This window comes from Papaver somniferum, unplaced genomic scaffold (assembly GCF_003573695.1).
Source record: "Papaver somniferum cultivar HN1 unplaced genomic scaffold, ASM357369v1 unplaced-scaffold_102, whole genome shotgun sequence".
In the NCBI taxonomy this organism is placed as follows: domain Eukaryota; kingdom Viridiplantae; phylum Streptophyta; class Magnoliopsida; order Ranunculales; family Papaveraceae; genus Papaver; species Papaver somniferum.
The window spans coordinates 160,939-177,545 of NW_020619048.1; the positions used below are offsets into that span (position 1 = coordinate 160,939).

General features: G+C 36.2%; 1 protein-coding gene across 2 annotated transcripts; it reads left to right on the top strand.

Moving 5' to 3' along the window:
• The first annotated feature begins 1,834 nt into the window (after window positions 1-1,834).
• LOC113327515 (cytochrome P450 76C4-like) lies at window positions 1,835-9,329 on the top strand. 2 transcript variants are annotated; one of them, XM_026574701.1, is made up of 5 exons: window positions 1,835-2,085; window positions 2,575-3,733; window positions 4,534-4,598; window positions 7,141-8,129; window positions 8,388-9,329. In XM_026574701.1, exons 3-5 carry the CDS (start codon window positions 4,583-4,585, stop codon window positions 9,039-9,041), a joined length of 1,659 nt encoding a protein of 552 aa, XP_026430486.1. In that variant the 5' UTR covers window positions 1,835-2,085; window positions 2,575-3,733; window positions 4,534-4,582; the 3' UTR covers window positions 9,042-9,329. The 2 variants fall into 2 exon arrangements, with proteins under 2 accessions (XP_026430486.1, XP_026430487.1); XM_026574702.1 differs by having other exon boundaries at window positions 1,836-2,085; window positions 7,171-8,129.
• Window positions 9,330-16,607: the final 7,278 nt, after the last annotated feature.

Genomic DNA, 16,607 nt, shown 5'->3' on the forward strand with positions numbered 1-16,607 from the left:
CCATTGTTTTGGTTGATTTTAGTGCGTACATAAAAAATTGATGCATAATGCAGTATGCATCCATATTTACAGATGCATATCAGGTTATGCATCTATTTTCTCGATGCATAAAAGATTGTGCAACAAATTTCTCGATGCATAATGCATTATGCAGTTATATTTTCGGATGCATAACAGGTTATGCATCCATTTTCACGACTGCATGTAGATATTATTGTAGGTGCATGACAAGTTATGCAGCCTTATTTTTTGTTGGTTTCAATACTAAGAAAAAAGTAGCTGCATAACATTTTATGTAACCGTTCTCTAGACTGCATAACAAGTTATGCAAAAAAAAGGCCGCATAACCTGTCATGCACCTAAAATAATAGTTGCAGAACCTGTTATGCAACTATTTTCCGGATTGCATAACAAGTTATGCAACAACTTTAACATATTATTCAATCATTATGACTAACACCAACACCAACAATAATTCCAAAAACTTCATCGATGCTCGCTGACCATAGACCACCATGGAAACACCTCATCTGCATGATACTTAGTAGTGGGACCATGTGTTTCAAGGAAATAAACAATTGAAAGGAAAGAAAGTAAATGTGTGCATGGGAGTCCTCATTCTATGAAGTGGTGAGAGTAGTTAATATTTAGAAAAAGAAGAGCATGGGTCATATGAGATTGCGCTAAATAAACTCAAGACTAAAAATAGAAGAAAAATGTCATCTTCGTTAATATTTAGAAAAAGAAGAGCATCACTGCCATCTTCGTTATCTGTAATTCTCACTGGCATGATTGGAAGCAACCATGAACAGCAGCACAACCTCCTCAATGACATCAAGCCAACATACTTGAGTCTTAGCTTATTCTCTCTCACGAAAATGGAAGAAACCATCACTACTGTCGATTCTTCCATCAATCACCTCTTTGTTTTCTTGGTCGAGTTCACCTCAGCCCTCTTCAATGGCAGCACTTCACCATTCTAACCGATATTCATTATTCCATAACCATGGAATCTCCACTGCCCGACAACCAAGCTCTGGTATGCCTTCTAGCCAACACCATCAACCACATGCAACAACAATAACGCCTACCAGAACTCATCTTAGTTCTCTTTTTGTATTAACAACAATCCCCAGTTTCCATCAAAAAAATTCAATGGTGTCAAGCTTATTTTCAGTCCCAACTTCTCAATCTTAAAACATTACTGAACATCAACACAGGTCTCAGATACATCTCCTTTATTTCAAAGTTCTTCAAACTAGTTCAGTTCCGTTTATCTAAAACTTATCTCAAATCTCTTACCTGTCTCCTTCAATATCACAAGAAATTCCGGATACTCCTCAATCTCTTTATCGATGGCAATAAAAGTTCTTCACGATTTTTTTTTAAATCTCAGTATGATTCCAACAATTTCTCGATTTGATTCCAAATCTATAGTTTTGGATTGTGGAAACTAAAATTAAAAGTTCAGACGCATAAAGAAATTGCGGTAGTGAAGAAGAAGAAAATAAATTGAAGAACAAATCGTGAAGAAACCTAATTTTATAAACTATGGGTTTGGGAGCAATTTTTCCGCCCAAATTGAGTGCATCCCTGAACTTTTTTGTCGGTGGGTTTCACAGTGTCCAAAATCTTAAAAATGGGTGTGGCTGTAGTTTTTACTTCCAACAATTTCTCCGGCTCCTCGGAAGCCCACACGACTGTTGTTTTAATAGGCCTGGCACTGGACCATACCCGCTGGGCTCATTGACTGTGGCAATAAAAGAGCCCAAAGGCCCCAGGTATGGAAATGAAGCTGTAACATCTCCTGCTGGCTGCTGCATAAAAATTGCAATATGGGGTTCCTTTATTCTCTTCTAGGGTTTATCACAGATGCTCAAAGTTTCTTCTAGGGTTCACCACAGATCAGTGAAGAAGACTATTCCTGAAGAATTGCGTGATCATTGGGTTTATTATTGCGTGATCATTGGGTTTATTATGTTTTACAATAAATCTCAGGGTTTTCTTTTCAGCTTCAGATACAGAACTGAGCTTCAATATTTCAGTTTTCATTTCAGAGGAAAATAAAAAATGAAGGAGAACAAGGTAAAATATTCTAATGATCCTAGTTACTTGTCATCATTATCAATTTTAGGTTCTAATGTCGATGTCTGACTGTTGATTTTGATGCAATTACCATTAAAATCTCTGCTTGTATTGAAATCAGTATCAAAACGATGGGTGTCAAATATTTCCTTCATGATACTAGCTTGATAACACCACGGTTATGTCTTTTTTGATGGAGATATCAATAGTTCTGTCCATTTTTAAAAACCCTCACTTTTGTGAATGAGAGGTCAAAAAAACACAAATTTATACAGATTGTAACTTTGTAATTGTAGAATTAGGAATTGGGGTTCTAAGTGTGTCGTTTAAAATCCATCCACCAAAGATTGCAGAATCTTGCCGGTGGAGAAAACAAAGATGGGTTTACTTTCATCTCTAATGTTAGTTTTGCATTTGGTCCATTAGAATCACCGTATTACAAATTTTACATTATACTGATTGATAAGTGACTGGGGATGTTTTCCGCAGGCTTGTAAAGGACAGCAAGAAGTGGTTTATGCTGGAAAAGATTGATTCGTCTGAAGTGTATTGGGGTCATTTATATGTGGTTCCGGTTTCTGGTGAGGTAGGTAGTCGTATTGGGAAGGAAATCATGGAAATGGGCATTGAGTATAAGGGTTGGAATGTGTAGTACAAGGTGAATCTGGAAGGAATGGAAGTTTCCTCCTTTTGGTTTCAGTTGGTATCTGTTGGCGAAGGAGATGCAAACTCACCCAAGTTGGTTTATGCTGTTTCATCATTATTAAAAGTTGGTTAAGTTATCATGGATTGGCTCATTTACAGTTCGTACATATATCGAATTACTCACTTGTGTGTGATTCAGTATCTGAATAGATCCTTAATTTTCTGATCTTTGATTGCAAGTTTAAGTTCAGCATAGTTTAAAAAGGTTAAAATGAAAGAATTTCCTCATAGGTACAGAGAGAAGAACAGATCATTCATCGGCAAACAGAAATTTTAGTCATGGAATCTCAAGAACTTAGTTGAGGCAAAACTCAAGAGAAAACTTATGGATGTGCTATTCTAAAAGTTGCATCTTCGGATGCTGTCTGGAAGGGACTTAAATTTATTTCCATGGAGTTGGATTTTCTATCGATGATTGCAATGTAATAGTTGTTGATGAAGAAGCAGAAGAGTCACCAAAATGAGCTGAAGAAGTTTTATGATAAGTATACCGAATTTATCACATGTGTTTGATTTTTCTCGTCAGAAGATCTGGCTTTTGTGATTTTCATATTATCGATGATTTGGTAGCTACTTATGGTCCTGTTCGTGGTGTTCCGTACTTCAATTCTGCTAGCCACTTTCCTGTAAAAGAATTCCCAAGACTAAGCGTAGAAAAAATCAAAATTATACTACTTATAAAATCCACTGAAGGTTTTTTCAAAGGATCTTTGGTTTGGGTATTGTATTTAGAAAGAGCCGAGATGGCTAAGAATCCAACTGGGAAGAAACTTTTTGTGGTTATGGCGTCTAAAGAAAGTAATTTGTGCCTGGCTACTGATGTTAATTTCTTCTGCTATTGCTCTACATTGCTGGAAAAGTTGATCCTGAAATTTGTATGGTAAATACTCATGTGGATCTATATTGCTGATTTTACTCCTGACGTTGATCCCAGCTTCACTCGGTAAATACCTATCCTTGAGCTTATTAGTGGTATTTTCATCGTTTGCATTTTGGGTCTGTATGTAGTGCGCATATGATGTTGTTTGCATAGTATCATACCAAAGAAGGCATGGCATGGCATGGTTTTTGAATCCATGAAGCTACTATTTGTATCCATGATGTTTTGTAATTATCAATTATCAATACGACCATTCACCCTTCGTTTAATGGAACTTACCTAGATATAAAAATACCAAATGTATTCAAATCAACAGCAGCATGTAAGAAGTTTGTTAATTTGTTTGTGTTCAATATGTCAAGGCAGATAACATCTAAAGTTTCATTAAATTCCAGGCATATTTTGAGCATTTCATTTATACTCCCCAGTCATCCTTTATCATTGTTTCCCTGGAGGTTCAACGCATTATAGTTCGTGGAATATAGGTTTCATTTGCCTAGCAGAACACAGCTTGCCTGTCTAATGTATAGTCGACCTGGAAAGACTGAAATATTCAGAGTTAGATTATGAGTTATTACCTTACTTATGATATAATATCTGTTGACGAAGACAAAGTTTCACCCAAAATTGTTAATGCTGTTACATTATAATCAAGTTGCTATCTCGTTTGTGTAATGAAAATGAATCCAATAAATTTTCTGACATACTCGCATTACAATATTACATGGAAGATTTATGGGGACATTCATTCAACATCCTTAATTTGTGACTATTTGATTGCTTTCTTGTTTTTGCAACTTGCAATTTCAAGTTTATCAATATCTTCAACTTTTTAGAGTTGATAAATTAGTATATGCTTGTAGGTACAACAAGAACAGATTTTGCATAAAGAAGATTTCAAGGTTTTTCTGAATGACAGCATTGAGAGGTATGTTATTTGCTTCTTTGCAGGATTATTTTTATGTATACCTGTGAAAGCCTTTAGAGGCTTTTTCTTTTTCTTTTTTTTTTTACAAATTTGTAGTTTTAAATCTCATTGAGCACATTTTGGCAATGTTTCAATTTTTAAGCATAAAACCAAGTCAGTTCTGATATTGCAGTTAGAGAAACCGTTAAATTCGAGAAAGGTTATTTATCTTTTACATTGTTAAAATTTATCAGGACTTCTTTGTTTGTCTGTTTCTTTGTCTGTTCAATTAGTTAAAGTTCAATTCCTTGGCTAGCTTTGTCTGAATTTGTTTGCAATATTTGGGCTTGCACTGGTACTTTTAGTTCAGAGGGTGACTCAGATTAGGTTATTCTGATCCATCTTTAAATCCATCATGTTTGTGAGTCTCATTTGTAGCAACTTAAAGGGCTAAACAGAGCCATCTTGCTTCTGATTGTAGCTGCTAGCTTAACTTAAAAGCTTTAGAAATTTGGATAATTTGATCTTTTTGCTTGAAATCGTTCGGATAAATAATCAACCTTCGATTTAAGTATAAAGAAAGACCCTCAGCGCATCCAATTATGAACACCCTGTATCAGCTGCATATGTACAGAGGTGCGCACACATAGTTGTGTAAAAACTCCTTAATTCTACTTAGGGCCTAAAGGAGATGATGTTGTGCTTTATGACTTGAAAGCTTCATAAAACCCAACAGTTCGGTTCGTGAAAAATCCCACAAGACACAGCCATGTGGCCCCCTCACAGAGACTAGCAGGGGGGGAACTTTACCCAACCAAGAATTGTGTCTTGCGGGATTTTCTGCCCTGACATCCAGTCATTGTGAGTTTAAAATTTTCTTTTTTACTCACTTTACAGCTAATTTGGTTGCCATGATGCAAGTCTATGTGTTAGGTCTAGGCTTTGTTTTGTATTGTTAATAGTACTGCAAAATCGTATGCAATTAATGAAATTTTCTGCTTTGCTACTTTGTTTTTGTTTTCTTACATTGAGTGAGTCTAACAACAAATAGTTACACATCAAGTGTTTTCCTTGATGAGTTTTCATAGCTCTGGTTTTAGGAAGTCTACCTTAGAAAAGTAGTGTTAGAATAAACATAGTCACAGACGCTGCTGAAACTTGTCTAAAAGCTAGCATTGTCTAGACTCTCGCAGAACAGGAGAATGGTATGACGACAAAAATCATTTCTGGAACCATTTCCATTGTGATCTTAGGTGTGCTTTATTTTAATTTTGTGATGATATGATTTTCTTTCAAAGCTAGAACTCTTTTCTTTCCATGGAAAAGTGAAGATTATGTCAGTGTGAACTCTCAGAGTTGCATCTTTTTAATGTTTGGTCATTGATAATATATTGGTCAAATATTGGCCAGAGCCCGAATTTTGGTCGCGATCGGTCACGCAACCTAATTTGCAGGTGCACTACCAGATATTTTGGTTGCTACGTCTTTTTTTTTCATGAAAATGAATTTGGTTGCCATTAAGTAAAATGAATTTATATTCCCTATTATAACTGGGGCCGGGCAACTTAATTCCGGACGACCTCATGAGATCAACTTCTATTGTCATTGAATTTTAACCTCTATTAGATTCAATGCATTCATGCTAAATCTCTTTCGTTTTTGAACTGCATATATTCATGTTTTCATTTATTTATTTTATTTCTAAAGTTTACTCAGTTAAGGTTCACACTATAATTTCTTCCTCCACTGATTTTACAATTCCCCGTATCAGTATAGAGTCTCATCATTACGTTATTCTAATTCTGTCCTTCTGGGGGTAGCAGAGAAACTATCCTCAGCTTAAAAGCATCTAGGATTCTGCTAGCTAGGTGTGGTTTTGAAATATCCACCAGAAATAAGGATTTGCTCTTAGTTGTTGGTCGGAAAGTTCTTCAATCCATCAATTTAAGATAAATGGGTTGAATACAAAAGAATCTCTAGGTGGTTTTTGCCGGTGACGGTAAAGACAAATATCTGTGGTCGAGAAAACCTCTGATTCTATCAGATGTGGGGTAACGTTGGTGAATTGCATGAAAAATTCCAGCAACTATAATCAATCTTGATCTCCTTTTTCGGTGAATGGCTAAACAAAAAATAAAAATAAAAAAAGGAGACGGAGTGTTAACACTTGTGGTAGGTATTTCAGATAAGCTGGCACAAGTGGATATTGTATTCCCTCCCTATTTATTAAACCTTATCTCCTTGTAGGCTCACTCAGGTTAAGAAAATACTTGGTTTCAATTTTATTGATAGATTTTTAGGATATAAAATTAGGATTTGAAGCTTACCCAAGTACTTGTCCTTTACTCATTATACTCTTTGGCTTCTTTTGATAGTATGTCAATGATCACTAGTTCCATTCTGGAAGGAATTTACTTTTCCTGAAAAACCCCTTCAATCTAAAAGCATTAAGGTTCTCCGGCTGGTCTTATGTCACTCCTTTTTGATGCTCTGTCCTGTAAATATAAGGTGGTGTATTAGTTTTCAATCCAAATTTGTTTAGGCTTTTGTTGATATTCTGCAGTTTTAGTACAAATGATTTCACAACTTTCAGCTGGTTTTCGATGGGGGCGGTGGGTTGACGACATCGCAGATGGTGAGAATAAAGTCATGGGAGTGTACGTCTCTGTGGTGGTTGTGGTTCTAATCACTTGTGTTTATGTAGTAATTGTTAAGTCCCAAAGGAGGAACGGAAGGGAATTGCGACTTCCACCGGGTCCTAGAGGGTTACCCTTGATCGGAAACCTTCTTTCGTTAGAACCTAATCTCCATGTATACTTCGAAAAGTTATCCAAAATATATGGACCGATTATCAAACTTCAGTTTGGCAGGAAGTGTGTAATTGTGGTGAGTTCTTCTTCACTAGCAAAGGAAATTCTTAGAGATCAAGATGTTAACTTTGCTGGTAGGGATAGACCAGTAGCATTGTTAGCTTTGACCTATGGGTGGAGTGATATTATATGGGGTCACAGTGATCAAGAATGGCGAAAACTTCGAAAAATATGCAACCAAGAACTATTGAGTAACACAAGTCTTGATTCTTGTTATGCTTTGCGTCGAAAAGAGGTTAGACGAATGGTGAAGGATGTGTATGGTATGATCAATACACCTATAAATGTTGGTGAACAAGTGTTTGTAACAATCCTTAACGTGGTATTGAGCATGTTATGGGGTGCTACAATTCATGGGGAGGAAAGGATTAATGTTGGGATAGAGTTCCAGCGGATAGTGACTGGGATGAATGAGCTGGTTCTCAAACCCAATATTTCAGATTTTTTTCCAATTCTTGCAAGATTCGATTTACAAGGATTTGATAAGGAGGCAAACAAGCTTGTACGGGAGATGGATCAGATATTTCATTCCGTCATTGATCAACACTTGAAATTAGATAAGGAGAATAATGAACACAGAGAGAAAAGTGGCAAGGATTTCTTACAGTTTCTTTTGGAGCTCATGGAGAAGCAGGATTCTAAAACACGAATAACTATTATCCAGCTTAAGGCCTTGCTCCTGGTATATATTCTTCTTCTTTTAGCTATCATTTTTAACTTTACTAAATTATTGGATAAAAGAGTTGCTTAGTTTTTTTTTTTCGTTATGGCGCATTTAGAACGGAAAATATATCTTATCAACTTAACAGTCATAAGGTTCACTTTTGCGCCCGAGTTCTGACCTAGTTTAACCCTTAATTTCAAGCTTTGAGTGGTATGGTATTCTCTTTACCTGATTTAAGATGGAATTATCTAATATATGATGATAATATGTAAACAGGATGTTGTTGCAGCTGGGGCTGACACTTCAATCACTACGGTAGAGTGGGCGATGACTGAGATGATGCATAATCCAGAAGTTATAAGAAGGGCTCAGGAGGAGTTAGACCAAGTGATAGGCATTCACAATGTGGTAGAAGAATCTCACATGAGTAAGTTGCATTACTTGAATGCAGTGGTGAAAGAGACATTAAGGTTGCATCCTGGAGCACCATTACTGGTTCCACATTGTTCTATTGCATCTTCCATAGTTGGTGGATATACGGTTCCTAAGGGTTCCAGAATTTTTGTCAGCGCATGGGCAATTCACAGAGACCCAGAAGCATGGACTGATCCATTACGATTTCAGCCAGAGAGGTTCTTAGGAAGTGATGATGACCCTCTTAAGAAATATGATTACAGAGGTAACAATTTTGATTATATTCCATTTGGATCTGGGAGGAGAGTCTGTGTAGGAATTAATCTAGCCGAAAGAATGGTAATATATGTCCTGGCTTCTCTTCTGCATTCATTCGATTGGAAATTACCTGAGGGAACTAAACTTGATTATAAAGACACGTTTGGGATTGTTTTAAGGAAAACAACGCCTCTTTCTGCTATTCCTACATTGAGGTTATCAAATCTTCATCTTTATGAAGAAAATATGCCATGTTGAAACGCTACCGGGGTAATGGAAATTTCAGCAGATTACTTTAAAAGACATGGCTGTTACGAAAAGAAAGTAAATTTTCAGCAGATTCATTAGACAAATAAAATCTCATTCATGGATTGTCATTCTTATGATGGTCAAGTAGCTGTTGTTGGTGTGGAATCAGCAATTACCAAAACAGATTGTAATACAGCTTTTCCTTGAGATGTATATTTTTTTGTTGTTAGCCGTTAGTTTTTGTGAATGAGCGAATAGAGTTTGTATACAAATATGATCGATGGGTTATTTTTGAAAGGAGCCAATTAGAAGAAAACTAAAAAAGATTTAGACTGATAACCAATATTATCATTTTTTTCTGGAAATGGATACATGGAATTAAAGAGAGAGATGACAGTGGGAGAATGTGTAGAACCTATAATAGACAACAGATTTTGATGAGTACCTGCAACGGTACTAACAGGGGGTGCCTGTTTATCGGATAAAACGCTTTCTAGTTTGTTTTATATGGATTTTGGTACATTCCCACCAAAATTCCACTAAACTGATACCTCCTATTAGCAACCATGAGTACTTGATTCTAGCTTCAAACAAGACGATAGGATAAATCCGACCAAACACCAAAGGCCATTAAAATTGAAACCTGTGTTGAGGCATACTGAATTTTCTTGAGGCATACTGAATAATGCCAAAATAGGATCACTAAATAAAAAACACCATCAACCCTTATCTATCCTTTTTGATAATGACATAACTACCCTTATTCAATTAGTGTTAATAATTATGATTAGTTTTAATAATAATGATTAATTAATAATGTTAATGATTGACTAAGTTAAGTTGTGAGTGTTATATTAATTGAAACAATCTTATTTTTGAGTGAGAGTGGGGTTTTTGAGATAGGAAGAAGAAGTGAAAAAGAAAAACTAGGGTTTTTGAGATTTGGGAGATTTTTGTGATTCAAAAAATGGATGATCCGGGAGAATCTTCATCTCGTAAAGATGATATAATACACATCAACTACAACAATGATCCGGATTTGGCCAATTTTTTGGATTATGAGAATGATTTTGCTCAAACTTTAACTCAACCTCAACCTAATACTCAAGGTGATGGTTTTTATTATGAGCCAAATCCAGAGGACGAATACATTAATGAAGAACCTTCTGCTAATAATACACAGGTATACTCGTATACAACATCTAATCTCCTTTTTTCAGCTTTAATTCTCCAAAAAATTGAATTTTTACAAACTTTTTCGAAGTTCAGTATTGGGTTCGGCTGAAATATAAGAGCCGAACTTTGCGCTGGAAGAACGTTCGGCTTGTTCGTTCTCTTTCATTGGATAGCCAAACCTATTGTTTTCTTGTGTGTTTTTTCCAGTTACAGTGTAATGTGGCTCATATTATGTCAGCCGAACACTGTGGTGTAAGTGTACATCCAGATTACTGGCCGAACTTCTGAAAGCTTAAGGTTCGGCTTTTGTTTCAAATTTTCGAATTAGCCGAACCTTGCTTTACTTGAGAATTTTCCAGGTTCGGCTCTGGTTTCAAATTTTCGAATTAGCCGAACCTTTAGTAAGTTTCTTTGTTTGAGTTATCTAACCACGCCGTATTCTTGTAAATCGTGATTGTTGAACCTCAACCAATGCACGATCAACCTTCGGGCGTTAACACTATTTTCGAAGATAATCGAGATCACTTCCAGAATGACTTTGTAGGTAACAAATTGAGTGATATGTTTTACCTTATATGTTAAAAGTATATATCCCAAACATTTACAAAGTATATATGTGACCTTGTATACCTGTAGAGCTGGGGAAGTAAAGCGGAAGCAAATACTTGGGCTTATGAACATGGATCGCTAATAAATTGCGTGCTAGTGACCGGGCAACAAAGCCGATAGAACCGGATTGAAATGGTTTGTGAGAGAAGAGGCAAAGACATTGATAAGCATAAAAAGGGTTCCATGTATGTTGGGAAGACGGGTAGAAAGAACAAGACCAAGACGAAGAAAAGAGAATGCCCTTTCAAGATCGTTTTTAACTATACAGAAGAGAATGAAGATGAAAAACATTGGACTATGAATAAAAAAATGGATTGTCATCATAACCACCCACGTGCACTTGATTGTCTCGTACATGCAAGAGTCGCAAGGATCAAAAACCATGAATACTTGGAAATAGGTAAAATGTATAAAGCAAATTTGCCACCGATTAAAATCCTAAGCAAGTTGAAGGCGGATGACCCTAAAAAAAATCCACTCTACAAAATATCTATATCGCTAAAAGTACTTTGAGGAAGAAAGAATTGCAAGGTAGGGAAGTGATGCAACAGTTGATGTGGTTGGCGGAGAATAACAACTACATGGTCCAAAAGAAATTGGATGAGTTCGTCAAAGTCACACATCTATTTCTTGCTCACCCGGATTGCGTTAAATTAACTCAATGTTTTGCGCAAGTGCTTATAATTAATGTATTTCACCTACAAGACAAATAAATATGAGATGCCGTTGTTGAACATAGCTGGGCATACCTCAACTAAGGCACTATTCACCGTGGCCTTTTGTTTTTTAAGAGACGATTTGAAAGAAAGTTATGTTTGGGAATTAAAGCAATGTAAGTTAATGTTTCAGGAGGATGCTCTTCCTAAGGTGATTATAACCGACCAAGAATCCGCTTTGATGTATGCTATTCATAAGGTATTTCCGGACGCCCATAATTTTCTTTGTACTTTTTATATAGGGAACAACATTAGGAAAAAATGTCAACCAATAATTCAACCGCTTAAGATGAAAGACCTAGAGGATATTAAGTCACTACCGGATGTAATACGAGAAAAAAAAAAGGATAAAATTTATGAAGGATTATGATGAGAATGAAAGGTTGTGGGCTTGTTTCGCACGTGAATGAGGGGGTTTGACGTGGTCAATCACGGAAGATGATTATCATGTAATACTTGAGGAACTTATTGCGCATTGGGGCACCGAGTATCCAAGTGTCATTTCCTATTTTCTTACCGAATATTTGGATCCTCACAAAGAAAGGTTTGTGGCTTGTTATACAATCCAATACAAACATTTCTACAACCAAGCTACAAGTACGGTAGAGTCTGCTCATCATCGATTGAAGAAGAACCTTTTTGGGCGAGTTGACTCGTTTGTGACAGTGTTTGAGTAAATGGAAGAGTATTTCAAAATGGATATCGTACGAATTAAATCGGAATTTGAATATTGTTCATTGTTCAAGCATAAAACCATGGGGCGATCCTTGGCTAAGAGGATTAACTCACCGGGTATCCCATTTGTGTATTGACAAAATTATGCTTGAAGTAAAGTTAATGAAATCTTGGAACGCGAATGAACCTCATGAAGTATGTGTTTGTAAAATGAAAGAATCCATGGGATTTCTGTGTCGCCACTAAATAGCTCGGTATGTGGATGGTATTACACCTTTTGATCATATTGCTTGTTTTTGGAAGCAATTGAGTTTTGAACCTCTCCCCACTGATGATTTCGATGAACATATTTGGGATATTCCTTACGGGAAAAGATTAGCTGAGAAGCACCGAAGTGCATACCGGGGTCAAAAGAAAATCATTTACCACAACTTGAGAACAATCCTCTATCCTTTCACCGAGGAGGGTCTTTTGGAACCGGAAAAGGGTTAAGGGAAAGGTAAAAAAAGTAACAAATTCACACGAAAAAAGGAGAGAGAAAAAAACAAGTTATTGGATAACAAAAGAGATCCATCTGGAGTTGAGTATCATGATGCAATTACAAATCGGAAAAGATGGAAATTGAGAAATTGATAAAGTTGGGAGAAGTTAACGTTTCAAAGAAAAGTGGTCGTCCGAGTAAAGATAAGGGCGAAACAAGTAACCAAAATGATACCCCGAGGGACGTTAAACTCAAAAGGAAGATGTTTGCTTCACAAGAAATGGGGAAACAAATCAAGACGAAGGAAAAAAGACCATATATGCGGTGGGAAAAATGAAAGGACCTAAAAAGGATAAGGATGGTAAGTACTTGCACCCTACTAATATGATATATGACAATTACATAGAGGAAATACATGAAATTATTCGTGACTACATTATAACCATGAACGATGTTGAAGAGGATGCAAATTAGAGTTATCATGTCACGACGGAACAACTAAGACCTTTTCAAGAGGCGAAGAATCAGAGTGGCAAGGAGACGAAATCTTGTATATAAGGAATCACTTGTTACAAACATTGCGCCGAAACAAGAACTTCTAGAAGGCAATGATGAGAGGGGGTCCAAGAGGAGACGAAGGGTGGTATCAGAGTACATTGCATTCGAACAACGTTTACATGGGTTTCCGTCATCACAAGATACCATTGGATGCAAATGCCGATTTGTGGGTTTTTGATAGTGGAGACTTTTGATTGCTTGGCTCATTATTTCGGGATGGTTGGTAATAGTTTTACTTATGCTCCGCATACAAAACCTAGAAAGTTCAGTTGATAATGTTTTGATGTTCGGCCTATAATCTTAATTACGGGTTAATCGAACCTGTGAAGTTGCAATGTATGAAATAACTGCCAGGTTCGGCTCAAAACATGAATTACGAGTCTGCCGAACCTTACCCTGTCACTCATAAATAACACCAATAAGAGGATGATAATCTCAGTTAAAGTCTACTCAATACCATAATAAACTAACATCCCAAACATCAGAGTCATAACTAACATCAAAAATGAAAATAAAAAATAAAGTCTTAAAAAAAAACTAGCATTCAAGACATTAAAGTGTGCTAAGTAAACATTATCATTTCATTGATGACCTCCTCCACGACCACTTCCACGACCTCTTTTGGTAGTTCTATATCCTCATTGTCCTCCAATTTCGATTTCATTGTCATCAACACCTCCGGGTTCTTGGCGGGTTCTTTTTATTGCCCTTTTCTTCGATGCCAATTCGTTGCAGAAACCTTATTGCTCAGCCACTGATGTCGTTTGTTTGCATCTAACTTTCTTCAACAACTCCTTAGCTGATGAGACCTAATTCAATTCAAACCAAATTTATTAAAACATTTAACTTACAATTTTATCACTGTTAGAGTAAACCAAGTGTTAGAGGACTGCTTGGTCAAACTCGCAAGTGTTTCTATCTCAATCTTATTTTTTAAGTTTAGTGATCAAAACTATAAGTCTTGATTTCTAGTCTACTTAAGCTATGTTCCGGACTAGGATATATAGATTGCGTAGTTGAGCTTTAGACTTCAAGATATTCATTAATTGAAGACAAAGAACTACTAAGAAGAGCTTGTGGAACTTCATCAATAAAAAGTATGTGGAGACTGAAACTCATCTATCACTTGGAAAGTATATTTCTACTCTATCTCTATATTGAGACAAAAGTCATATAGCTATATACTATTCGATTATACACATTTGATATTTCGAGCTGAGTTTAATTCGCTTACATATTTCGATAAATATGTGTTGGTATAAGCTTTCGCTTTAACCAAGTTCATCTTATATTCTTGACGAAAGTCAAAAGACGATCATGTGAAAATCGCCTGGTAACATCTTACATGATTTGTGTGAGACAGTCATTTGATGTAGACATGGAATGTTTGGTATTGATTATTTCAATAACTTGAAAATTGCTTTGATGCTAATAGTTTGAAATAGAGTTTAGAACACTTAACCATAATTGGATTATAAACATAGTATGCCTACTTGCATATATGTTGATCCAAGACTGGTTTAGTATGCATACACGTACCCGTACTGGCGAGGTCAGGTAAAGTCCGGGAGCCTTGGTATGCGTACCCGTACGCGTACTGGCAAACTCAGCTGAAGTCCGGGAACTGTTGTATGCGTACCCATACGCGTACTAATTCAACTGTTGTTTTGGATGTGTGATAGTATGCGTACCCGTTCGCATACTGTTAGACACAGTCCAAGTACGCCTACTTAAGTATGCGTACCCGTTTGCATACTTGAGTAGGTTATGTTCTATAATCGGTTGTACGTACCATGAATAAGTACATTTATATAATAAGTAATGCAATCTTTTGCAAACCGTGGCTATAATGTTCATGAATTGATTCGAGTGAACCACACCAATTTTGTTTCAGTTGTGTTCTTGTATACTTCTATGAGAATATAACAATAGAAACACTCTATAACTAGTTTCATTCGAGTCATTTTAACTAGTTGTGATTAAGATGAATAAGGTTGATATGAAAGTGTTCATATGGCTAACTTCGGTTAACTATTGTTGAGACAACCTAGTGTACACATTTAGGTACGGTTACCCATATCTAAATGAAGGTACATTTCATTTGTGTGTAACAAGCTAAGTCCATCTAGCGGTGGGGATATATTTATTTGGTTTCAAGCAAACTTAGCTTGGCTCTTAGATCAGGTTTCATCTAATGGTGAATATTGATTGATTTGTTCCAAAGCTATCAAACCCTGATTTAAAGACTATATAAGGGATAACTCTAGCAATTGGGAAACCTAATCCCCACACCTCCTGTGTGATACTAGTTGCGACTAGAGTCGATTCTCCTTTAACCTTAGGTTTACTCCAAAACCCCGTAGGTTAACGACTTGAAAACTTCATTGAGATTGTGAAGCCAGACCCAACTATTTTCTCTGTAGTTGCGTGTTCTGATCTTACTTATACTATCGTGATTGAGTATTATCTTTTCTAAGATTTTCTTGAGATTTATCTTCGATTGGTAAGATTAAAAGAAGTGTTAGAGAATACCTCGGTTGAACCCACCAAGAGTTGGTATGTCAAGTTTGGCTGTCATATTTTAGTGAACCAAAACTCATTTAAGGAGTCGCTTGATTATGTACAAGTGTCAAATTCGTATAGGTTAGATTTAAAGTATTAGGATATGAGACATTACAAGTATCGCGAAGACTTGAAGAAGTAAGGAGCTACAACGACAACATCATCCTTCCACTTGAGGTTAGTGATATTTGACTTGAACTGTTTCATTCCCTAACGTATCTTTCAAGTCGTGCATATTGAAAACATAACTGCGAAGAATGAATGATTACACTCTAGTTAGACATAGTATTAAGGAATACAATACGAAGTATAATGCTTATCTTTTGAACTTCGTATATAAGACATCGACATAATCATTTGAATGCTATTGTGATTATGTATGGGTATAAGGTGAAGATTTCATCCTAGGAAACAATGTTTTACATTAGTTCAAAGGAAGTAAATTCATGAACTTGTTTCATGAATCGAAAGGGAAATCGCTAGGCTTATTGGTATTGTTATTCATTGCATGTCTTTTGAACTACCAATATGTGTGATTAGTATAACCGCTCATGACTTGCTTATGTTCTTGGTAAAACTATCCACAAGGCCTGACTTTTTTATTGGTATGACTTTTATTAGTGAAACAGATCTTAAGTAATCACCTGAGATGGTATGTTCGATTTAGTGTTATTGGTATGACCAACTCTAGGCAAAGGGGAACCGATCTTATGAAAATGTGCAACCGATCACAAGAGGGGAATCGATCCTTGTAAGAGGTGCAACACTTTTTTAGAAGATGGGGGAACCGATCCTATG